The sequence below is a fragment of the Globicephala melas genome, chromosome X (genome assembly GCF_963455315.2).
Source record: "Globicephala melas chromosome X, mGloMel1.2, whole genome shotgun sequence".
NCBI lineage: Eukaryota > Metazoa > Chordata > Mammalia > Artiodactyla > Delphinidae > Globicephala > Globicephala melas.
The window spans coordinates 1,685,928-1,709,289 of record NC_083335.1 but is presented as its reverse complement, the minus strand read 5'-3'; the positions used below and the strand labels follow the sequence as shown (position 1 = coordinate 1,709,289).

The 23,362-nt window shown below is 54.4% G+C and overlaps 1 protein-coding gene across 2 annotated transcripts in view; it reads right to left on the bottom strand.

The window, feature by feature from the left end:
* Positions 1–1,231: 1,231 nt before the first annotated feature.
* MECP2 (methyl-CpG binding protein 2) overlaps positions 1,232–23,362 on the bottom strand; it is a 61,953-nt gene continuing 39,822 nt past the window's right edge. The window contains exons 1-3 of one of the 2 annotated variants that reach the window (XM_060291932.1): positions 12,478–12,561; positions 11,146–11,200; positions 1,232–11,036 (exon numbers count right to left, since the gene is read on the bottom strand). In XM_060291932.1, coding sequence (XP_060147915.1) covers positions 10,117–10,908 — 792 coding nt within the window. In that variant the 5' untranslated portion in view covers positions 10,909–11,036; positions 11,146–11,200; positions 12,478–12,561 and the 3' untranslated portion in view covers positions 1,232–10,116. Of the gene's footprint in view, positions 11,201–12,477; positions 12,829–23,362 lie in introns of those variants that run through there. The other variant, XM_030850401.2, reaches the window with a different exon arrangement.

The window sequence follows — 23,362 nt, the reverse complement described above, 5'->3', positions numbered from 1 at the left end:
ACATCAGCAGCCTTAAGCCATCCAGAACTCCTTGGGGTTCCAAGAATGCGCCGCGGCTCCCGCACCCACGAGTTTGCACCTATAGCTCCGTGGCCCTCACGCGAAGGTGGAGCTCAAGCAGCTCCTCAGGTAGGAGCTGGGTTGAGAGCCCCCGGGCCCCTCGGGCGGAGCTGCCCTCAGCCCCTGCTATGCCTGGTATCCCTGGTGCGTCCTTCTTCAGCCTCGGCACTCACCTGCCTCCCCCACCAGATGGGGGAAGACCCCCCCCAGAGCAGTAAGGGTGGCTTCCTCTTTTGTCTCTCCAACTGGATGCACGCTTGAAAGGCAGCAGGTTTTCCCTGGCCACCCCCCTTGCCCTCTGGATCCTGACCCCAGAGGGCTACTACCCCCCTCCCCGCCCCCAGGCTGTCCATCCACAGACTTATTTAAGGCTCTTTCCAGAAAACAGGTCCGCCCAAGATGGGCCTCCGTTGCAGCCTCTTCCTAGAAGCTGCAGCCAACGCCGGCCACTCCCAAAGAGGAGGCTAGCCACACCCTGAGCCCCAGTGGCTTCCCACGGGGACAGCCCTTACCGAGAGTACCAAGCCGAGGATGGGAAATTATTGGGCACGCACACACTGAGGGAACAGGCACTTGCTCGGTCCTACTTGCTCACTGCTGGACTGCAGCTCCTGGGACAGCCCTGGCACCCGAGGGATGCTCAGTATGCACACGGGGCGAATTTCAACCCTTCGTTTTAATGTTCCAGGCCAAGACTGTCTAGTGCTCCTCCTAGTAGGTGTGTCCACATGTGCCTGTGATTCTGGACTCTGAGCACCTGTCATCCGCTCCAGGCCATCGACAGCCTGATGGAGGACGGCTGTGGGGATGCCGCCAGCTCCTGAGCGCCCACAGCCTCACGGGAAGCCAGGGAACACGGGCAGCCGGAGCCAGGTCAGCAGAGGCCATGGGAGGGTCTCAGGCAGGAGGCGCCAGAGGAGTCGGAGCTGGGGGTGAGGGGATGGGGGGTTTCCAAAAGCACCTTGGCACATCCAGGACGAGGGGATGGCCCTGCCCTGGCCCTCGGGGAGCCCCGAGAGGGGCCGGTGCGGGGCGCAGGCTGCCTTTTCCTCCCGTGGCCGCCCCCGAAAGCGGCTGGCTTCTGCGTGTTCGGGGACAGCCAGAGTGGATCAGGAAATGCACCACCGTGCTGTCCTAGGAGCTGTCTGATAATGAAAGCCCAGACCTGGAGTCACTTTCACAGAGAGATTTATCGAGAATGCTAACAGCACAGGATACAGTACTTCCCAACAAAAGGTGCGAACGCGTCACTTAGAAAGGCATGCTGAGTATTCTTGGCTTTCACACGTATTAAAAAACTTACAAAAATAAAATAAAACTGCGTGCTGCCCATCTTTTCAAATAGTAAAAGAACCTTATGAAAAAATCACTTGATTTTACAACAAAAGACACAAACGGACATTTTTATGTAAATTTATAAGGCAAACTCTTTATATAATAAATAGGTTACAGGGATTCAGTGGGGGGGGTGTTTTTGAAACGTATACAGGTACATTCAGACAGGTTTACTGAAATGGTACAAATTTCCTTAATAAATTGCCTTTTGTTTTTAAATATATCAGTGCTTTCAGTCATTTGGCTATACACAAAGAACCTTTTTTTGAACACTACAAAAAAGCAATCAATATTTTTTGTTTTTAAAACGACCTACTTATTTTTCTAAAGTAATTGTCCCAAAACACAAAAACTGAAGGTGAATGCGATAGAGGGCTTCTGGAGACATCTCCAGCCAAGTCTGTCCTGGGCGGCTCCCCACGCCCCACGCACACCTCTCCCGCCCTTGGTCAGGCTTCTGGGCTTCGGGGCTGGAGCCAGCTCCCTCTGCACAGGGCGACCTGTGTCCCTGCGACTCAGGAGGGGGCAGCAACCCTGCCTGGTTCTTCCCGCTCCTAAGCCCCATGCACAAATGGTCACTAGGGTCAGCACTGTCCTTGCCTTTCAGAGGAGGGGCCCCCCGGGCGCTAAGGGAGCACGCGTCTGTCCCTGTTCCATCAGCCCTAAACAATGGGAGGTAAACGGCTTCTTTGAGGAGGATCGGGTTTTGCCATGAAACAAGAAGGGGGTTTCTCATGTCCAAATTTTGCTGGGGATCGGATGACAGTAAAGGGAGTGCGCCCCCCTCCACCATCATCTTCTCGTCCAGGAAAGCAGGGGAATCGAGAGGTCACGTTAGTGTCGTGCACTGCGGGATGGGGTGGGATGTGATGATGGTGCCCTGAACAGTAATGCCCACCCTGAACAGTAATGCCCTGTCAACATACACCTGACCTGTGGCCACGGTGGAGGTCTCCAGGGAGATGGCCATCCTCTAGCTGAGCCCCGCCCCTCAGGCCCACCCCAGCCTTCTCCCACTGAGGCGAGGTTGGCTCTGCTCACACCCCTCCTGGCTCCCCTTGCAAGAACATCAACCTTGTCTGTCCTTAAAAAAAAATAATGATGCTAATAACCTGGCGTGGGGGCGGTGCGCAAAAGAATTCACTGAGTGGAACAAAACCTGGTTTTGCTCTGACTTTGCAAATGGCAGCACGTCAGCTATTCGGTCCGTTGGCTTTAGGCTTAACTTCTTTGGGTGGCTTCTGGCTGATCTGGGCAGGGGTTCTGTCTTTGGATCTCCCCTCCTGGGGAGAAAGGACAGACCCTCTCCTCTCAGTTACCATCCCCTCCCTCCGAATTCTTTTGTTTGTAAAGAAAAGGTGTCTAGAAGCATTTGTCTCTGGAACAATTACTTTAAACATGGTTACAATACAGACTTCAGTTCAAACACAGAAGAGATTTACTTCGCAAAGTTCCTTTCACCCACCAAAAATTACACAAATATAAGCCTCAACACCACAGTTAAGAGGACCAGTAGAGAGAACCTCATGTTTGGAACACAAAAGGAGAAATAAAAACCAAACCAAACCCAAACAGAAAAACCCCAGAGAGACGAGGGGAGCGTGGAGGAGGAGGGGGAGGAGCGCAAACACAGCACACGTTACAGTGTCCGGGTACACGGAGCCCAGCGCGAGGAGAGGGCTCGGCACACACTGAGTAACAGTCCTGGTGATATTTGGTCATGTATTCATCAACTACTGACTCTGGAGCGGCTGTTATTGATTGAAGCAGTGACAACTCAAACGGAAAAGGAGGCCTTGGTAGCAAGGGAAGGAGCAGGCTTCGAGTTCTGCAAGCCTTTTGCACTCCACCGTCCAGCTCCCCAGAAACACTGAACTGGGTGGGCCCTGCTGCGTCGGGCGGGCAGGGCGAGAGGTCACCGGGTGAGGCTAACTCGGCGCTGATTTCAGATCTCGGGCAGAAAGCATATGCGCGCAGATAACGCGGACACCCACCTGCGAGGCCGGACAGCAGCGGCGGCAGCCTCCTCTGCCCCCGGCCCCGGGCTGGGTGGGAGAGCAGGCAGGGACCCACCGCTAATACTGAACGAAGGCGGGGGCGAGCCCCCAGGCCGGGCCCGGAAGCTGCCCCTGCCCAGGTCCTCCGAGGGGCCCGAGGGGAGCCTGGCCACCCAAAGGGCCTACGAGTGTTTCTCTTTTGGATTCAGGCCTCAGAAGTAAGTAATGATGCGGGGAGGGAAGCTTTTGGCCCTGGTGATTATAATGCTCTCTGCTTTGGAAGAACAAGTTTCTGGATTTATTTTTTTTTGGTGTTTTTAATTACTTAAAAAAAATGATCAAAAAGAACTGTTACGGCTAAACTCTCTAGCAGATATTGCTCATTAAGAATTACAAAAGCAAATGCAATTACTCATAGGTTGGAGGAGAAGAGGAAGGGACATTTCTGGAGTCTTCGCTACCTCCTGGAGGGGACCCACTGAACCTCACGTGTGGTTCTGGGGTCCCTGGTGTTCTACCTGGTACGGCTCACACTTTCAGAGACAAGACACGGCCTTCTGCCTCCCCTCCAGCCCCCAGACTCGGCAGAGCGGGGGCCCTGCCGGTGGGGAGGCCTGCTGAGCCGGCTCTCCACATACCATCACTCGGACTGGGTCGCTGGAAGGCGTGGGGGGACCAGGCCACCCCCATGGACTCCAGCTGCCCCACCCAGAGATCGAAGGGGACCAGGCAGTGCCATTCCGGGCTTTGCCAGAGCCAGGGAGCACTCTTGCACCCACCCACTGAAATGAGCCGTCCCGCAGTGGCACCCTGGAGCCTCTCTCACAAGCTCGGGAGAAACAGTGCAAACCCCGGTGCTGCCCGGAGCCTCCTTCACTCGGCACTGGGAAGCCCTTGAAAGAAGCGAGGAAAGACCACAGATCTGCTTGGACCGAAGTGACCAGCAGACGGATTTGTCGGTTTTTTTTTGTTTTTTGTTTTTGGTTTTTTTTTTTGTTTGTTTTTGTTTTTGTTTTTTGTGTTTTTTTTGTTTTTGTTTTTAAAATTTTCCCTTGTCCTATGCTATGGTTATCAGAAATATTGTAATTAAGCAACAGGTATAATTTTAACAGGTCTTCTTTTGTGTGTGGAGCCACAAGCAAAATGAGTTTATAACTGTGCAATATACAGATATATATATATAAAACTTCAACTGCTTTGTGTGTCTAGTCGGTGCATTAAATAAAAGGGACAGAAGAACTTAAAGCAAAACTAAAAGGCAAAACAAAAGCCCAGGATAGAAGAGACCAAGCAGGTCTATGCGTATAGTCTATAAGATACTGGATATAATCAGGGTCACCAGGAAGAACAGCTTTGTCACTTGACACACAAACACTGTGGGGAGAGGAACTACCAGTGGGCAGGGGCCAAAGCTTGTGGCCTTTTGATTTCATTTTCTCTCACTGCTGAGCAGGACCTGAGGAAAGGGAAGATAGAGGGGGACCCAGCACAGCAAAGGTAACTTGCAAGTTTCCCAAACGTTCTGAAACTCAAAGCTGGATTTCCCTCCGTGAGGGTCCTCGCCCCCGCCCTCCCTCTGCCCCGGGGGCGCTTGCGGGTGAGGGGCGAGGGGGCACACCCCTTCACCCAGGCCCCAAGAAGAGCAGAGCCGGGGGCCGTCCTTGGGGGCAGGCTGCACCGCAGGCAGAGGCTGGGGAAGAGACATCACCCTAGTTAGAACTTCTTTTTCCTGACAAATCAGCACTTGGGGTAGGCTCTGCGGAAATCAGAAAGGAGCAAGGAACAGGTGGTGCCGGGTAGCGAGAAGGTCACGGGCCTTCGGATTCACTGGTGAGCACTCTCCTTCCTTCCCACACCCAGAGCTGGGCTCCTGCAGCTTTGCAACAGGCAGGCCTTCTCCCAGGACCGGGTGGCAGCTGAGCCCTCAGGGACTGCTACCCACGGAGAGACGGGCTCTCCAGTGACACGAGGGCCCTAAGGCTCAGATCCAGCAGTTTCAGGCCGGATTCCCCTTCACCCGCAGCACTTGCCACACATTAGGCCAGGCTCCAAGTACTGTTAGATCAGCGTTTTTGCAAAAGCTTGCTCTTATTCATTCAGACATCGAAATGTAGTTTCCTGCTAAATGTTTTTTAGGTCTTCCTTCTGAATTGTCGACAAGGGGTTTCAGTGTTCACTTTTTTTCCCCTTTAACATGGAACTTTAGACCCTGGGGGAGGCAGTATCCTAGAGAATTGTTAACCATTACACTATGTTTTCTGAAGATTGATAGAGTTTCTAAAAGAGAAAGAAGCAAAAACCGAGACTCAACAAACCCCTCGAGTGGACGGGTTCACGGATGAAGAGAAGTGAGATGGGGCCCTTGCAGAGAGCAGCTAAGAGCCAGAACACGACGTGGCGGGGCCATCGGGCAAGAGAGCAGGGGCTCTACTACTAGGCCTGGTAACGTGGCCGTGCTCCCCCCCACCCCGGGGCCACTGGCCGGGACTCAGGGGACTGGCTAGGCCAATGCACACAGGGCTCTAGAGAGAGCTTACTTCCCGAGGTCTGGATGGCCTGGGCCACCCGTGTGGGAAACTCGCATCAGGAAACAATTTGGGGCCACAACCCTGCTAGGGATGGCTGGACAAAGCTAGAGCTGGTATCTGTGACCTCCCCTGGCCCCGTCACCCTAGAGAGCCTGGCAGGAACGCTCCGGAAAGGGGGCACAGAGCTCAGCTGCCAGGCTCCACTTGGGTTCCAGGAGATCCAGGTGGCCACACCTGGTGGATTCACTTCACACCCTCTGTTCCCTCCTGGGCTTGAGCTGCTTATTAAAAGTTACTTAAAATCCAGAGGTCCCGTCAGCTAAGGAAACTCCTTTCCCACTGGTTTGTTTGTTTCTGGCTAGTACCCTCCTTCACGATGGCCATCACGACGATGACAAGCTAGGCAGAGGGGCAAGCGACCACGTGGGGCTGTTCCAGGTCCCACCGCCACCATTTGTGGCCTCTAGCCTGGAATGCCACTGCTGGACAAGACTGGTGCCGGCACCGGCATGGGGTCTCAGGAGTAGAAGTCAGGTGCTGGCTGTGGCCGTTCCGGCGTCCCCGGGCCACCACCACGGCTTCCACTTTCTGGGGAGCTGAGGGAATGGGGCCCTTGGCTAGTTTGGCACTGACGGACTAGGGGCCGTGGCATTTCTGAGTGTCTCCTGTGCCTTTCGATACGGGAGTACAGCAGCAGCGGAAGGAGCTGAACTGGATGGAGCCTGGCTGTGGCCCAGTGTCCCCAGCTCACTGCAGTGTCAAGGCCAGCAACTACACTGGTTAGGACAAGCCCACCAATGGGCGGGGCGGGGCTGGGCCGGGCACGGTGGGAGGAGCTTGAGGACACACAGAATTCCATCAGGTGAGGAGGTAGTCACTAATAACCAGAATGAGGGCCGGGGAGACCGAATGTGACTCTGACCTAGCCCACGGGTGTCTGAAAGCTGTCGGTCAATTCCTGCCTTCTTTACACAGTCCCTAAGAGATGGCCCCCGATCTTCATGGTCTTCAAGTACACACAAAATCGAGGTCACACCCCCAAATTGGGCCAGACACAGCTGGTGAGAATTCCGTGGCTTAGGCCTTCCCTCCAACCTCCTGTCAACCTGACTCCAGGACAGAGGTGGTATGGGAGCTTCGGGGCCCCTGCCCAAAGGTGACTCACTAGTAATGCCTTTATTTGGGGAAGAGGGAATGTGGAAGAAAGGGGGGCGGGGAGAGAAAACCCTAAGGTGCCTCAGGCGCCACCTGCAGCCTTGAAACTCTAAGGGAAGAAGCCGGGAGTGAGGAAGGCTGCAGGTCGGGCCAGGCCCAAAGAAAATGACACTTGAAACTTTGTGTTCTCGACCACCAATGCCAGTCAGCCCCAGAATGAACTGTTAAGGGTGAAAGGGGGGCAATGGCAGGCCCAGCTCTCTTTTGCCCAGGACCAGATGGTACCAAGCTGATGGGGAGGCCAGCTCTTGATACTGGTCCCAGGAGCCACATTTTACTGGACGAAAAGTGTAATTAATGCCTAAAAACCTGACCGAGCAAAAGAGATGGTGCCCCACGACAAACGGGCTGGACACCGTGCTCACGTGAATAAGAGTCCTCTGGGGGTTACCAGGAGTGCGAGGCCACTGCAGGGTCAGGAGCCTTTTGTCCTTGGAGGAAGAGGGATCCCGAAGGACTCTCCCCCTACTCCGACGCCCAGCCCTTCCTGGGGAGGAGTCATAAGTGAAGCCCGGAGGGTCGACAGCAGAGCAGGTTTGGTTGTGAGACTTGCTTCTGCAGCATCAAGAAATGGATACAAAAATGCTAGAAAGGCCAGCTACGACTCCACAAACAGAACGGGGCAAACTCCCTTGCTTCTAACCACTCTGGGAGAGACAGACGTGTTTTTTTCTTAAGCTACTGATTGGAACTGTCAACTATGGGTCCTGATCACTAAGGACTGGCAAGGAAGTGCTAGACGGTTTCTAAGATGTTTCACTCCTTCATGGTTACACCGCAGTGAGGAAGCCAGGGGACAGTAACTGAAATACACGAGACAACACGCACTTGACAGTTCATGGCAGCAGCTCACATGGGACGTGCTTGTGGGTGTTTCTGGAAGCATAAGACTGCTGTCTCGTTTGCTACTTTGATAAGGTACTTCTCAGTTGGACAGATTTAGATAAGAGACATCTCTGTAAACACAGAAAAGGATATACCAATATGATGAAGATATGCAGTTAGATAAGGACTTCCTGAACAGAGGGTGAAAGCACGGGATCCTGAATTGAAACTGGTCAATGAACACCCCAAAACAAGCCCAAGCCTCTACGCGCCCGCGCCACAGCCCTGGTGCACACGTGGAGATGCGTGAGGTACGAGCGCACCCCGTCTCCCGCAAGCAGAGGCCACACAGGGCCCGCAGAAAAGAACCTGTGCTCTGAGGAGCAGCAGTGGGGCGTCTGCACTTGCTCTGCCTGCCGCCCCGCCCGACCACCCCGCCCCTAGCCGGGTCCGGCAGAGGCCAAGGTCAGGGCTGGGCCACTCAATGACACTGGCAGGCCACAGTGGGTCTCTGTGCTGCCCTTGGCTTCGAAATCCATATCCGGCCCAACTTCTCCCTCCCCCACTTCTGCTGAGTGGGAAGGTTGAGAAGGCCTGGGATCCGGGGTCTGACCAGGGAAGGGGACTCCTAGGAGAGCAAGACCTTGCCACTCCCTTGCCCCTCGGAGGCCGAGGCACACTAGGGCCAGGTGGATTTAGCAGAGCCTGGGGCTTCCTCAGGACTCAGAATGGGTGGGAGGGGGGCTGGGGCTGACGGCAGGAAGGCCAAGGGGGGTGAGTTCTGGGGCCCTGAGCTGACAGCGTCGGCTCAGGGTACAGTTGGGCACTGCGGCTGCCTGGAACAGAAGGGATGAGGGTGGGGGGAGGGGAAGAAATGAAAGGATGAAATGGAAGAAGGCAGAAATTGAAGGAGAGAAGAGAAACCAATCAGGAAGTCCTTATAAATTGCAGCAAACACTTAGAGTTTCGGAGCTTCGTGGGAACCCTATGTGCTGAGCCCACTTTAAAACAAGCGCAGGTATATACAGATCCAGGTAGTTGTCAACACCGTCACGTCTGGTGGCTTGAGGGACAAAGTGTCACCAATTCAAGCCAGTTTGCTCTCAGAGCGTGTTTGTTTTGAAGTGGGAACATGAAGACTCAATAGTGCAAATAGTTCTAAGCTGTCCCTAGAGGAGTTAGAATTGGAAAGTTTTGGAAGAACATTTCCCCCTCCTTCCCCCTGGCCCCTGCCCCATCTACTAAGGCTCTAACTACCAGTCACAACTGCTCTGAGCGACTAGGAATCCCTTCCGCCTGGCCTGCTGCGCTCGGCGGTCTGGAGCCTGGGCCTGCCTGCCTGGGCCTTGTCCTGCGGCCTTGGCGGCCTCTCTCTAGCGCCACCCGCGGGAGGCCAGCCCTGGGCCATCGTCTCCTCTGGCTAAGGCCAGTCTACACCCAGCGGCTCAAAGGATGACTCCTTCCTAGCCAGGCCAGAGCCAGAACTGGGGCGAACAGGTGCTACTTCCCCGTCCTGTGAAATGTCCTTGTCGATTTTGGATTGGGGCCGGCGTGGGGCCAGGTTTGTGCCACCACAGGTGGGATCACACGGGCTATAGCCACTGGCCATCCGCATCTTCTCTAAAGGATCCACCTGCCTCTCTTGCCTCACACCTCCTTGTCCCGACGTGGGTGGGAGTGGGCGAGGCGGGGGAGCTGGAGGCAGGGCAGGGTGGGGGGAGGAGAGCTGAGACTGGGGCGCCAACGGCACCAAAACCAGGAGTGTCCTCTCAAGTGCTCTCTGCCCCTAACGACCACGTGGGGGGGCTGGGTGGGAGGGAGGTGCAGGCGCACCCTAAGAAGCCTGGGCAACAGCTTGTCTGGTCAGTAGTATCTGCAGCAAGCCTTGTTGAAGGAGCCTAGTTTAGAAAAGTGCAAAGCTACTTCTGGCCCTGGTTAGGTCTTCAACCTGACTGTGCTTGTCGGTAAGAAAAACATCCCCAATGCTCCAACTACTCCCACCCTGAAGCCACGAAACTCTAAGTTTACTGAAAGAAAAAAAAATATTTTTTATTTCAGTTAATCGGGAAGCTTTGTCAGAGCCCTACCCATAAGGAGAAGAGACAACAGCTGCCTTTATTCTTGTTGGTTTGCTTTGCAATCCGCTCTGTGTAAAGTCAGCTAACTCTCTCGGTCACGGGCGTCCGGCTGTCCACAGGCTCCTCTCTGTTTGGCCTTGGCATGGAGGATGAGACAATGTCTTTGCGCTCTCCCTCCCCTCGGTGTTTGTACTTTTCTGTGGCCGCGGCGGCGGTCGTGAGCGCGGGCTGAGTCTTAGCTGGCTCCTTGGGGCAGCCGTCGCTCTCCAGCGAGCCTGCTCTCGGCATCTTCTCCTCTTTGCAGACGCTGCTGCTCAAGTCCTGGGGCTCGGGGGGGCTGGCGGGGGCCTCGGAGCTCTGGGGCTCCGGTGGGGGCGGGGGCGGGGGCGGGAGCAGCGGCGCGGGTGCCTTCGGGGGCTCCACGTGGTGGTGGTGGTGGTGGTGCTCCTTCTTGGGGGGCGAGGAGGCGCTGCCGCTGCGCCCCTTGGGGCTGCTCTCCTTGCTTTTCCGCCCGGGGCTCTTGCAGGTCTTCAGTCCCTTCCCGCTCTTCTCGCCAAGGGTGGACACCAGCAGGGGCTTCACCACCTCCTTCACCTCGATGCTCACCGTCTCCCGGGTCTTGCGCTTCTTGATGGGCAGCACGGTCTCCTGCACAGACCGGATGGAAGACTCCTTCACGGCTTTCTTCTTGGCCTCGGCGGCGGCAGCCGCCACCACACTGCCCGGCTTTCGGCCCCGTTTCTTGGGAATGGCCTGGGGGTCAGCCTCAGCTTTTCGCTTCCGGCCGGGGCGTTTGATAACCATGACTTGGGCCGACGTGGTGGCCCCACCCCCTTCGGCCTTGCTGCCCGGTGAAGCTTGGAAAGGCATCTTGACGAGCAGCTTCCCGGGACTTTTCTCCAGGACCCTTTTCACCTGCACGCCCTCTGATGCTGCTGCCTTGGGTCTCGTGGTGCCGCTCCCTTTGGGGCGTCCCCGGCCTCTGCCAGTTCCTGGAGCTTTGGGAGATTTGGGCTTCTTAGGTGGTTTCTGCTCTCGCCGGGAGGGGCTCCCTCTCCCAGTTACCGTGAAGTCAAAATCATTAGGGTCCAGGGAGGTGTCGCCTACCTTTTCGAAGTATGCAATCAGCTCCACTTTAGAGCGAAAGGCTTTTCCCTGGGGACTGTGGGAACAAACGGAGAGACACAAAGAATAATCAGAAGCTTCCACAGCCATGTCAGAGATGGGGCAGAGGAGAAGGTGGTGGCAAACCCTCTGACAGGAGACATTCTGCAACTGGCATGCCCGACGATACAGCTGAACAAGAGTCACATTTAAGAAAAGCTGAGATGAGCTAAAACTAGGGAGCTGCGGCCTCGGTTACACAGGAAGCAATCGGGTTGCCCAACGGCCGTGGGCGCCCGCGAGGCCTGCTCTGGTGCCAGAACGGCTTGGTGCTGACTGGATGCCCACGAGCAGCTGCCTGCCACCAAGCTCCTCTGGCCCCCAAAGGGGTCTGGCCTGGGGACCCTGTCTAGCTGTCAGGCTAACTCGGGTACGCTGCTTAGCCTCTTTTGGAATCAGTTTCCTCATCCGTCAGTAGGATAACGCTTTGCTCACCTTTTTCTGAGTTGCTGGAATTAAATGAGGCTGTCTGAAAGCAGCCTTTGAAAACTGCTAACCTTTCTGGAACCATCTGAGGGGAAGAACTGAAATGCACGCATTCACACTTGTCCTCTGAAGCTCTGGCTTCGAAGTTACTCTGTTTCAACAGGTAACACCCGACGACCAGCCCACAGCTGGACAAAGGCCCAAGGGACAGTGGGAAAGGCACACGGAGCCCATCTGGGTCTCTCCCCAGAGGCCCTATCAGAGAGCCCATCTGTCCCAACATGATTCACAGAGCAGACTGAGCCCTATGAACTCCTGTTTCTTTGGGTTCATGACGCAATGTCAGAGAAGTACTGTCCCAGAAAGAAGAGGTTAACAGGTTCTGAGGAGGGCCCCTCAGCTGGGAGATGGCAGCGAGCCCAGGGAGCTCCCTTGCATCCCCAGCCCAGGCCAGTGTGCACGGCAGGACCTTGCGTCCTCACTGCTTCCCAGGCGGCCTCTCCTGGTGCCCTCACTGAGGCCCTGGGTAGGCCCTACTGCTATTCCAGCTCCAGATGAGGCCTTGACGGCAGGTGCGGAAAGCCACACTCTGCTACCCCGGGCACATCTCATTCAGGGCAGTGACCTACGTACGCGGTCATTCCACGCATACCTGGTCGCGCCCGCAAGCAGTGGTCACTACTGAAGCCCCTGACCCGAGGTGGGGTTATGCACACACATTTTCCTGATCAAGGAGCAGCAAAGAGCTACCACTCCAAGGGGTCCCCATCAGTTTTTCAGCACCGGTCCCTGACCCCCCGCCCACCCGGCCCTCCCCGCTCTGTAGAAACAGGAGTCACCCTTACTTACTTGATCAAATACACATCATACTTCCCAGCGGAGCGGCCAGATTTCCTTTGCTTAAGCTTTCGGGTCCAACCTTCAGGCAGAGTGGGGTCGTCGTACATGGGTCCCCGGTCGCGAATGATGGAGCGCCGCTGTTTGGGGGAGGCCGAAGCTTCCGGCACGGCTGGGGCCGAGCCCGACCCTTCCGAGGTCTCTGCTTTACCTGCCTCTGCCGGCTCAGCAGAGCGGTGGGCCGCTGGCTGCAGGGGCTCATGCTTGCCCTCTTTGTCTTCTTTCTTATCCTTCTTCACCTTTTTAAACTTCAAAGGTTTATCCTTCAGGCCCTGGAGATCCTGTTCTTCTGACTTTTCTTCCCTGAAGTATTAAACGAGTATGTAAGTATCACGGAGAACACACTGGTTTGCAGAAACAGTGAGCAACAGCAGGCCCCGGGCGCCCCAGCGTGGGCAGGGCCCTGAGAGAGGGGCTGCCCTGCCAGTGCTCGCCCAGATCCAGATGCCCTTCCCCTGCACACATCATTTTAGAGCCCCTGGGCTGCTGACGGCGATGGCACACCGCACCCTACCTGCGCCGTGGCCTGAGTCCCACTCCTAGCATGCCTGCACTGAGAAGGTGACTTCTCAGTGTTACGAGCTGTGCCCGAGGGCCTCCGTGTATGACGGATGACAAGAGGCCCTCCTCGACTGCCGGAGAGGGACCTACCCACCAAAATGGAGGGGGGCTCCTCGTCACGAAGGACTGGCTTGGCTGTTACTACAGCTTCTGTGTTTTGGGTTTTCTCAAACGTGTGCTCAGTAAAAACAGCACAGTACAACTTGCTGACGGGAACAGTCCAACAGTGCCCCTTGGGCGGTGGCGCAGAGCACAGCGCTGTGGAAAAACACGCAGATTCGGAGCCAGCCAACCTGAGCTCAAATGCTGACTTTGCCATTTTCAAACGCGACCTGAGCAAGTGAGCTCAGCATCCCGTGCCTCGGTCTCCTCATCTCAACAATGGGTCAACACCCCAGAGGGAGAAGAGTCACAAAGGCGTTGTATAAACACTGGCGGACGTGGGTAACCAGACACTGATGCCCAGGGTTCTGGCATGAGAAGAGGAGCAATCCCAGGTCGGGGAGCCTTTATCACCAGACGCTCCTGACGACACAGGGCCTTGGCCTTGGCCGATGGGATGGAAGGGCAGAGAGAACGGAAAGGTGCAGAAGAACACGCTCCTCATTCCAGGGCGGGCACCTCCTCATTCCTTCATGCCAACAGAACAGCTCCTTCCCTATGCTTCCGTCCCACCCGGTAGGGTCCCCTCCTCGTGTACTTCGGCAATGGTCACTGTGAGGCCCCGGGATCAGGGTCTGGCCATGATGCGCTCATGGCCAGGCCAAGAGGGCAAGAACACTACCCGGGCCAGGGAGGCTTGGAAGAAGAATCGTGGGCTCGGAATCAGGCACCTGAGAAGCCCGCAGTTAGCAGCTCATCTCATCCGGGAAAAGAACCAGACTCCTCTGTCCTTCAGATCTCAGTCCCAGAGCTGCCTGGGCCCACGCGGCTCACGTCGGCCCACCCCAAGTGACTGCCCTTCTTGGCCAAACCGCGGAGACCGCAACAAAGGCACCACGGCGTGCCCTGGCAACCAGACTCCAATGACGTGGCTAAGTCACCAGTGGTGAGTTCGCACCAGGAACACTCAGGTCAGGCATATGGGGAGACAGGGTGTGGGGAGGGCGCGCCCCGACCTCCTCCCTATCCTGGCTCCGCCTCCAGAAGTTTAGGGCCCCGAGTGTGAGCTCTAGCACACAGCTGACTTTCTAATTCTCCAGGCTTAGCTCCTTGATGGGAGATGAGGAAGAGCCATGGGCAGCTCCATGCAGCCCGCAGCCCACTGTCACCACGGGAACCTGGGCAGTCCCGAGCCCGAGAAAAACACTGCACCGATGGCAAAGGCTGGCTTCTTGAGAGCCCTCATCTGCACTCCCCTGATAATTTAACTACGGTGAAGTCAAGCACAAACCACACGCCCCAGGAATGCCTCTTAGGTACAAGCAAGGGTGCCGATGCCATCTAGGGCCAGCCCTTCTAGAAACCTACCCTGAAGAGACACCCACAGAAATGCAAAACAACAGATGCCCGATGTTACTGGCGACAACATTCTTTTCATCAGCTCAAGACTGTGGCCAAGCCAGACGGCCGCCGCCAGAGACCTGCTGGGCAGACGCCGACGTGCGCACCACGGAGAGCCGGGCGGCCCGAACCATGAGTGAGGGACCCCCAGGACCTCCTGTGAGGGGAACACCGTACACTGTAGGCAGCCCTCTGGGGGAGAAAAGAAGGGGACTTTAGGAAGCAGATGGCAAAAACGAAGGGAATCAGTCCTGGCACAGGGTAGGCAGGACCAAGGTGAGGACAGGAGTGAGGCAAGACCTCGCCGGGTGTGTCAAACCAGAATTTCAATTTCTGAATCATGTAAAAGTTTACATAACCAAAACCAAAATGAAAACAAAAGGGAACAGAAGGGAACATGCCTAGCATCCACGGAGGGGAACCAGGCTAGCCTGGGGAAAAGTGGGGGCTCCAGTTCTGGGGTGGCCTGTGGGGTGGAAAGGCAGGGCAGTGCACAGGGGTGGCAGAAGGGTCAAAAGGACGTGGGTTGAAAGGGCTCCTCTGTTGGGCTACGCAGTGACCAGGTGACTGTCCAAAAGAATGAACTGATTAGAATATAGTTAAGAAAAAACCCACTTGGTGATGTTGGGGGAAGTAGAGAAAGACATAAAGGAAATGAGGGTCCAATGGGCTTATGGGGGAAGAAGGTTCCAGGCAGCAGAGAGGCCTCGAGGGGGCACGTGGGGCTGTGTCGGGTTTTATTCTGAGTGTGATGGGATCCCTTTGGCTACTATGTGGAGAATGGCCTGCCAGGGACCTAAGTGGGCAGCAGGGAGCCTGTGGGAGGCCTCTTGGGGCGCTCTGGGCATGTGATCCAGGGCGAGGAGGGCAAGGACTGGGGACGTGACCAGGAGGTGGAGCAACAGAGCTGGCCGGTGTGGGGACGAGGGCCGGGGATGAGCTAAGGGCCATGGCCAAAGCCTGCGAGGATGGTGATGCCACCAACCGAGGATGACGAAGCCTGGGCCAGCAGCAGGGGGGAGCTACAGCCACACCCGCGTCGAGAAGCTGAAGGAGCAGCTAACACAGCACCGTAACCAGCTACACTTCAACATAAACAAACCAAAAGAAGCTCAAAGAGGGGAGAACATAGTTCTTTGGCTACAAAGTGGGGAGGCCCCTGTGCCCGGACTCTGACTTAGCCTAAATGAACTGTTTGGATTTTTAGAATTTTTTATTGTGATAAAACAGACATAACATAAAATTTACCTTTTCAACTGTTTCTAAGTATACAATAAATGAAGTTTCAATAGCACCAAACATGGGAATAAAAAGGCCTTTAACTCTGTGATTATTCTAGCTCTTTTAGATTGAAATTACTTGGGACTTCCCTGGTGGCGCAGTGGTTAAGAATCCGCCTGCCAATGCAGGGGACACGGGTTCGAGCCCTGGTCCGGGAAGATCCCACATACCGCAGAGCTACTGAGCCCGTGCGCCACAACTACTGAGCCTGCGCTCTAGAGCCTGCATGCCACAACTACTGAGCCTGCGTGCACAGAGCCTGTGCTCCGCAACAAGAGAAGCCCCCACTCGCCGCAACTAGAGAAAGCCCACACCCAGCAACGAAAACCCAATGCAGACAAAAGAAAAAAAAAATTGAAATTACTTGAAGCAACTGTGAGAATATGGTGATTTTCAATTCTGTGCATTGAGGAGCACAGAGGTGTTTGGTACTTTATTTTCTGACTGCTACTTCTCCGCTTAAAAACAAATAAAAGCCCACGAAGAAGTCTGGAAGCCATTCTGCTGGGTGTGGAGTGGAGGCAAAAATGATGGAAAACAGGTAATCCAAATGAGTTTACCCTCGGCCCAGCCACCTGCTCAGTGCCAGGGTAACCTGAGGAAGGGGGCCAGGCTGGGGTACTAGGCGAGTACTCAAGGCCCCCCACCAGGAGGATTATAGGGTTTGCTGAAACACACTTTTTCAAAGAAACCAAACAGGGACTTCCCTGGTGGTCCAGTGGCTAAGACTCTGCGCTCCCAATGCATGGGACTAGGGTTCGATCCCTGGTCAGCGAACTAAAATCCCACATGCAAGCCGCAACTAAAAGATCCTGCATGCCGCAACTAAAGATCCCGCATGCTGCAACTAAAAAGATCCCACACACCACAACTAAAAAGCCTGCGTGACACAGTGAAGATCCCATGTGCTGCAACTAAGACCTGGCTCAGCCAAATAAATAAATAAATATTAAAAAACAAAGAAGAAACCAAACAGCCCTCCAGACCGTGTATCTCTGCATGCATGTGCGCACACACACACACCTGCTGAGAGGACCGTGAGAACTGAGCACCTAGTTCTTAAGTTCACACATTTTAGAGTTGGGGGTATTCACCTGTTCAACTCTTCAGTGTTATAGGTGAAAAGAAAAGCAAGTACAACCAGACAAGGGAACCTGCCTGAGGTCATGCCTGAGCTGACGTGTGTTCATCGACTGCCCTTGCCCTGAGCCAGCCTCTGCTAAGGGCTGGGAGGCCAGGGTAGAACCAGCATCATTCTCTGGTCTTCTAGAGCTCCCAATTTCGGGGGCGGGGGTGAGGGGAGGCAACAAAGAAAGAGCATCCTCTCCTCTGTTCCAGGCACGGAGGAAGCCCAGACACAGCTGGGTGTTTAGGGCTGAGGAGGAGTGCTTATCCCAGTCCCAGGCCAACAAGGAGTGCTCGGGGCAGGCTAGACCAGGTGGGCCCGGGCCGGCACTATCAATAGCCCTATCCTGTCACCACTGTGACGCCCCTCCCTGGAGGAAGAAGCGAGTCAGGATAAGCATTCTGTGTATGCATTCTGTGTATGCATTCTGGGCCAGCCCTCGCTCTCGTCTTCCGATAGGCCTTCCCTGCTCCACGCACAGTGCATTTTGAATACGCCACCCCGCCGCTCAACCCCCCAGACAGCGCGCATCTTCCTTCCTGTCGTCTCCCTGCTCGGTGCACAGGAGCAGCGCTTAATTCTGCCAAGGGATGATCACAACGCACATGTTATGCTACCTCCGCTTCCTCTGACGGCCCCATTCCCCTGCCCATCAGCTTCAAGTAGCACGGGCCTGTTTAGCACGCAAAGCAGTAGGCCTGAGTCAGTGAGTACATGATGACTTTGGACGCCTGGGCCCCGGTGGGTCGGGGTTGGCAGGAGATGACGCCGGAGTGGTCACCGCGGGCCCAGAAAGGCAGATGGTGACGTCTACAGTGATGGAGAGGGAGGGGTCACGGAGGACAGTCATGCTGGGACGACAGGTCCCACCCAGGCTTCCACAGATCAGCTCCCAGCAACGAGGCGGACGGGTCTGCAGAGACTCCTCTTGCTGAAACTACTAAAACTGCCGGACCGAACATCTTCTAGAAGATATTACAGAGGACAGTGTTTAAAACGTCTTACCTGTACTCACAAGCTGGCCAGAAAGTAAGGAATATGCAGGCTAAAGAGGCAGGGAAGGAAGGGAGGGGTCCTGTTGACGGAGGAGGCCGGCAGAAGAGCCAGGGAGAAGGAAGAGGCCACGAGGAAACGCCTGGGAGAGTCCAAAGAGAGGGGCATCCTACACGTTGGCGGGCCTGGACTCTTCAAAATGGGCTGCGGTGTGAGGAGCAAAAGGAGACTGAAGAGACAGGACAACGAGGAGCGACTGGCTCCCTGGTCTGAAGGCGCTACAACGGCAGCAGCGGGGGGTTTGGGCAACGTGAATATGGTCGCACGTGAGCTTGATGCTGAAGCCCCCGAGTGCACGAACTGCCCCGGATGAATGCTCTGAGGAGAGCCATCCTTCAGGGCTCAGGAGCGCGATGGAGCGACTGCCAGCGGCGGCAGGGGCAACGTGTCCACAAAGGGGCAGACGACAGCAACATAACCGGAAACTGCTGCTGGACAGGAATACTTAAGAGCCGTTTCGGTCAAGCTTCCTAACAATTAAAGAGAACGCCTTCACGTTACATGAATACATTAAGAGAAAAGGCTGAAAACCTCGCAGAAGTGCCTTCTTGTAGTGGCTCAAAGAACTGCAATGTTTTCAACAGCGTTATGCTCTGTATGGTGAAGCCGTGAGTGTGAATGAAGGTGTTGAGGTACTTCCTCGTGTTAAAAAAAAAAAAAAAAATCACTGCCAAAGGCAGCCTTGCCTAGGACCTGACTTCTAATACCGATGGAACAGCTAATCTGCACACTGTGGGGGATGCAGGCATCACATTGAAGCAGAGCCTTCACAAACCTTAAATATCCACGAAGACTGAGAGAAGGCTCTTGTGTGAAAAAAACATCATTTGGTAATTTTGCTGCTAAAACGAAAACATGAGATCAAACCCTTCCTTTGATCTAGCAAAGGAAAATGAGAGTTGCCGGAATCTTGATTTCAGGCCAAATCATTGCATCCCGAGGGGTCTGATAGCACTCTTTTGACCCGAGGCTCCTGTGCATTCCAGCGGCGCAATCAGCCAACAGCTGACATGTGCAGCTGACCAGACAACTGCAGCTGAGGTGTCACTACTCAATCTCCAAGGCTTCCATATTGAAAAAGAAAAGAAAGGCCACAAAGCCAGGTGAAAGCCACAGCTAAAAGGTGTTCTTCACTTGAATCTGAGTCCTGCCCCCTCCAGAGCGAGCTCTAGGAAACCTCCAGAGCACCAGCAATATCCTGACCTTTCCCAATTTCAGTCATGTTTGCATCAGGCCAATCTCAGGAGATGGAGTGTCTCAGCACCTTTCATTCCCAGTCATCCACCCCATGGAGCTACGTAAGGAGCCCAAGTACCACAACAAAGCCACGAACCGGAAGGACAGGGTGGCGGCCACTTCCCCAGGTCAATGGTCAGGAACCAGAGGAGAGACATGGCCTCCTGGCAGTGGCTGCTTCCATCCTCCAGTATGAGCTGCAGAATCGCAGAATCAAGGGGGCTTCTCTGCACGAATCAATAAACGTAGCAGCGCTTTGAGACGCCAGCTTTGGCCCCTTTAAAGATCTGAGAGGAATCAAACTGGCACTGGAAGAGGGTCTCAGTGGTCTCTGGGGAGCAAAAAAGGGGATGGGGTTCAGCTCAAAGGCTTCAATGGTGGAACCTGAAGTTTAGCGGACCCGCTCTGAATTCAGTGTATTTTTTAACACCCCAGTTTTTAGAAGATGCAAGAAACTGTCTATGTTTTGAAAAGCTAAATAAAACACAGTTCTTGCCACCCAAAGGTAGAACCCTCCCCGAATGAAGGCAATGAGCACCACACGGTAAGCCTCACCTTGAAAGCGTGAGTCTACCACACACGGGAGAGAAGGAAGTTTGAAAAAACACTGCCACCGTGGAGAACAGTCAGGCAGTTCCTCAAAAAGTTAAACGTGGAGCTCCCATGTGACCCAGCGATTCCCCTCCTAGGTATGGACCCCAGAGAGTTGAAAACAGGGACTCGAACAGATACTTGGACGCTGATGTTCATAACAGCACAGTTCACAGTAGCCAAAAGGTAGAACCAACCAACCCAAGTGTCCAGGTACACATAAATGCAGAAACAAAATGTGGTCTGGGGCTTCCCTGGTGGAGCAGTGGTTAAGAATCCGCCTGCAAATGCAGGGGACACAGGTTCAAGCCCTGGTCCGGGATGATCCCACATGCCGCGGAGCAACTAAGCCCTTGCACCACAACTACTGAGCCTGTGCTCTACAGCCTGTGAGCCGCAACTACTGAGCCCACGCGCCTCGAGCCTGTGCTCCGCAACAAGAGAAGCCACTGCAATGAGAAGCCCACGCACCGCAACAAAGAGTAGCCCCCGCTCGCCACAGCTAGAGAAAGCCTGCACTCAGCAACAAAGATCCAACGCAGCCAAAAATAAATAAAAATAAATTTATTTAAAAAATGTGGTTCATTCATATAATGGAATGTTATTCAGCTTTAAAAAAGAAGGAAACTGGGGAATTCCCTGGCGGTCCAGTGGTTAGGACTCCATGTTCTCACTGCCAAGGGCCCAGGTTCGATCCCTGGGCCTCGGGGAACTTAAGAGCCCACAAGTCCCGTGGTGGGGCCAAAAAAAGAAAGAAGGAAACTCTGACACCTGCTATAGCATGGATGGACCTTGAATTGAAGACGTTATGCTAAGCGAAGTTAAGCCACACACAGAAAGACAAACACTGTATGACTCCATTTATATGAAATGTCCAGAACAGGCAAATCCAGAGATTGAAAGTAGATTATTCATTGCCAGGGTCCGGGGGTAGTGGGTAATAGGGAACGACTCCTAATGGGTACAGGATTTTTGGGGGGGGGGCGGGGGGTGTAATGAAAATGTTCTGGAACTAGATAGAGGTGATGGTTGCACAACATTATGAGTGTACTAAATGCCAGTGTACACTTTAATGGGTGAATTTCACAGTATGTGAATTATATCTCAATTTTTATAAGAACCCACTAAAATGACAGCTGACTTCACCCATTACCCTAAATCATAAAGGCAGGTTTTACAACGCTCAGGCAGGTAGCTCTGCTGTCCATGTGAGAGAAATTGGCGAATGTGGGGACCTACGGTGACACATGCTAGACTGGACCACGCTGACCTGAATGCCATCTCTGAAACCCAGGACACGGTAACCACGACGGTCAGAAAGGAATCTAGTCCAAGAAGTTTAATGACTAGGCATTTAGCCAAGTTGAAGGTTGTTGGCTAAATATTCTGAGGGTGTTTGATCTTTCTTTTTATTGTGGTAAAATGCATGACATAAAATTTACCATTAGCAGTACTTAGTACATTCACAATGTTGTACAGCCATCACCACTATCTAGTTCCAGAACATTTTGTCACCCCCCCGGAGGAAATCTTATACCCACTAAGCAGGTACTTCCCCAGCCCCCCTTACTCCCAAGCCCCTGGCAACCACTAATCTCTTTTCTGTCTCTATGGATCTGCCTGTTTGGACCTCTCATATAAATGGAATCATATAACATATGGCTTTTTGTGATAGGCTCCTTTCACTCAGCATAATGTTTTCAAGGTTCTTCCACATTGTAGCATGTATCAGAACTTCTTCCCTTTCTATGGCTGAATAACATTCCACTGTATAGACACACCACACTTTTTGTTTATCCATTCATCTGTTGATGGACATCTGGGTTGCTTCTACTTTTTAGCTGCTGTGAATATTTGAGTACAAGTTTTTTGCACGGGTGTATGTTTTCAATTCTCTTGGGTCTATACCTAGAGTGGAATCACTGGGTCACACGGGTACTCCATGCTTGACTTTTTGAGGAAGCTCCAGACTGTTTTCCACGTGGCTTCCTTTGGGGGTGATGAAAATGTTCTGGAACTAGACAGGAGTAAAGTAAGGTGGCAGAAACTGCTTCCACTCTGGAATGCCTAGCAAGGAGGGGCAAGCTTTGAACAGAAGTCATCATGACAAGGACACGGGGAGCGGGGTGGAGGTGTTTCATGTCACCTACTCAGTCATTCGGTAGCTGACAATCTAGGTAGTGGGCCCGAGCTGTGCTGGGGCCAAGGCTGCTCCGGTAACAAGACACACTTTCTACCTGCATCCGTTTCTTCTCTTTCTCCTGGTACAAACCGTCTTCTAAAGCATACAGTCAATAATGAAATCATAGCGATTTTGCTGAGTGCTGTGAAAGGGGAGAGAGTGGGAGCCGGGGGAGCGCTCCGGAAGGCGATGCGGGGCCGCTGTGGGTGGGGGAAGGATCGAGCCCGGCGTGAGAAGCTGGTACAGTCGTGGAGCATGACTAAAGCCAAGCTGGGTGGCTTCACCACCAACTGTCCCCATGCAGGCCACTGCAGAGGGGGCTGGCCAAATGAGTTAAGAATGGGAGAAAACCAAGAAGCCAGTCGTTATGACTGACATTTTTGTGATTTCACCTCTTCCCCTGGACAGCCTGTGTCGTGAGCATTTGCTCCCCGGCCTCCACATCTAGCTACGTCTCTTCCATCGTGTCTCCTCCACGCCGCAGGGTGCTCACGGCAACCCTCCTCACAAACGGGGCAAAGCTGGCCTCCGGTGCCCTCACGACAAATATCCAGCTTTCAGGTCCCCACAGCCAGTCTGCACAGGCGCTCAGGCCACGCCTGCCTCTTTGGTCCCCAGCAATAGATTCCCACAGCTCCTTCCTGCTGCAGTTTTCTGTCATTACTGTTTTCCTCTCACTTGAGGTGATGCCCTTGTTTTCATTGCTGTGCCTCTCACTAGTGTACGTCACCCCGCAGCTGCATGCCTGACAGACTTGCTTCCCGATGATGACATAGGAGCCACTGGAATGACCAACAATAGAAAAAAGGGGAAATGTGTCTGTCAGAGCTGGCAAACAAGAGGGTGCCACCAGTGGCTGAGGCACCGTGAGAGATGCCAAGGAGGGACCTGCCGGGGGGGTCGGTGGTGACAGGATGCCCCCCCACCAACAGAGGCCGAGGAAATCTTCAAGGTCACAACGGTGGGACCCAGAAGCCAGGCTGGCTGAAGTGCGGTTTGCCGGTGGCAGACGGAAGGGCCTAGAGGCCGACACGGCAAGGCCAGCAACAGGCTGAGGGGTTTCCCTGGGCACTGCTGGGAGCAGGCAGGGCCAGAGAAGGGCAGTGGGCAGCAGTGGGCAAGCAGTAGGGACTAATCTCTATCCCGTAAACAACTCTGGGGACCGGCTAAAAAGTAACTAACATGGGGCTTCCCTGGTGGCGCAGTGATTGAGAGTCCGCCTGCCGATGCAGGGGACACGGGTTCGTGCCCCGGTCCGGGAGGATCCCGCATGCCGCGGAGCGGCTGGGCCCGTGAGCCATGGC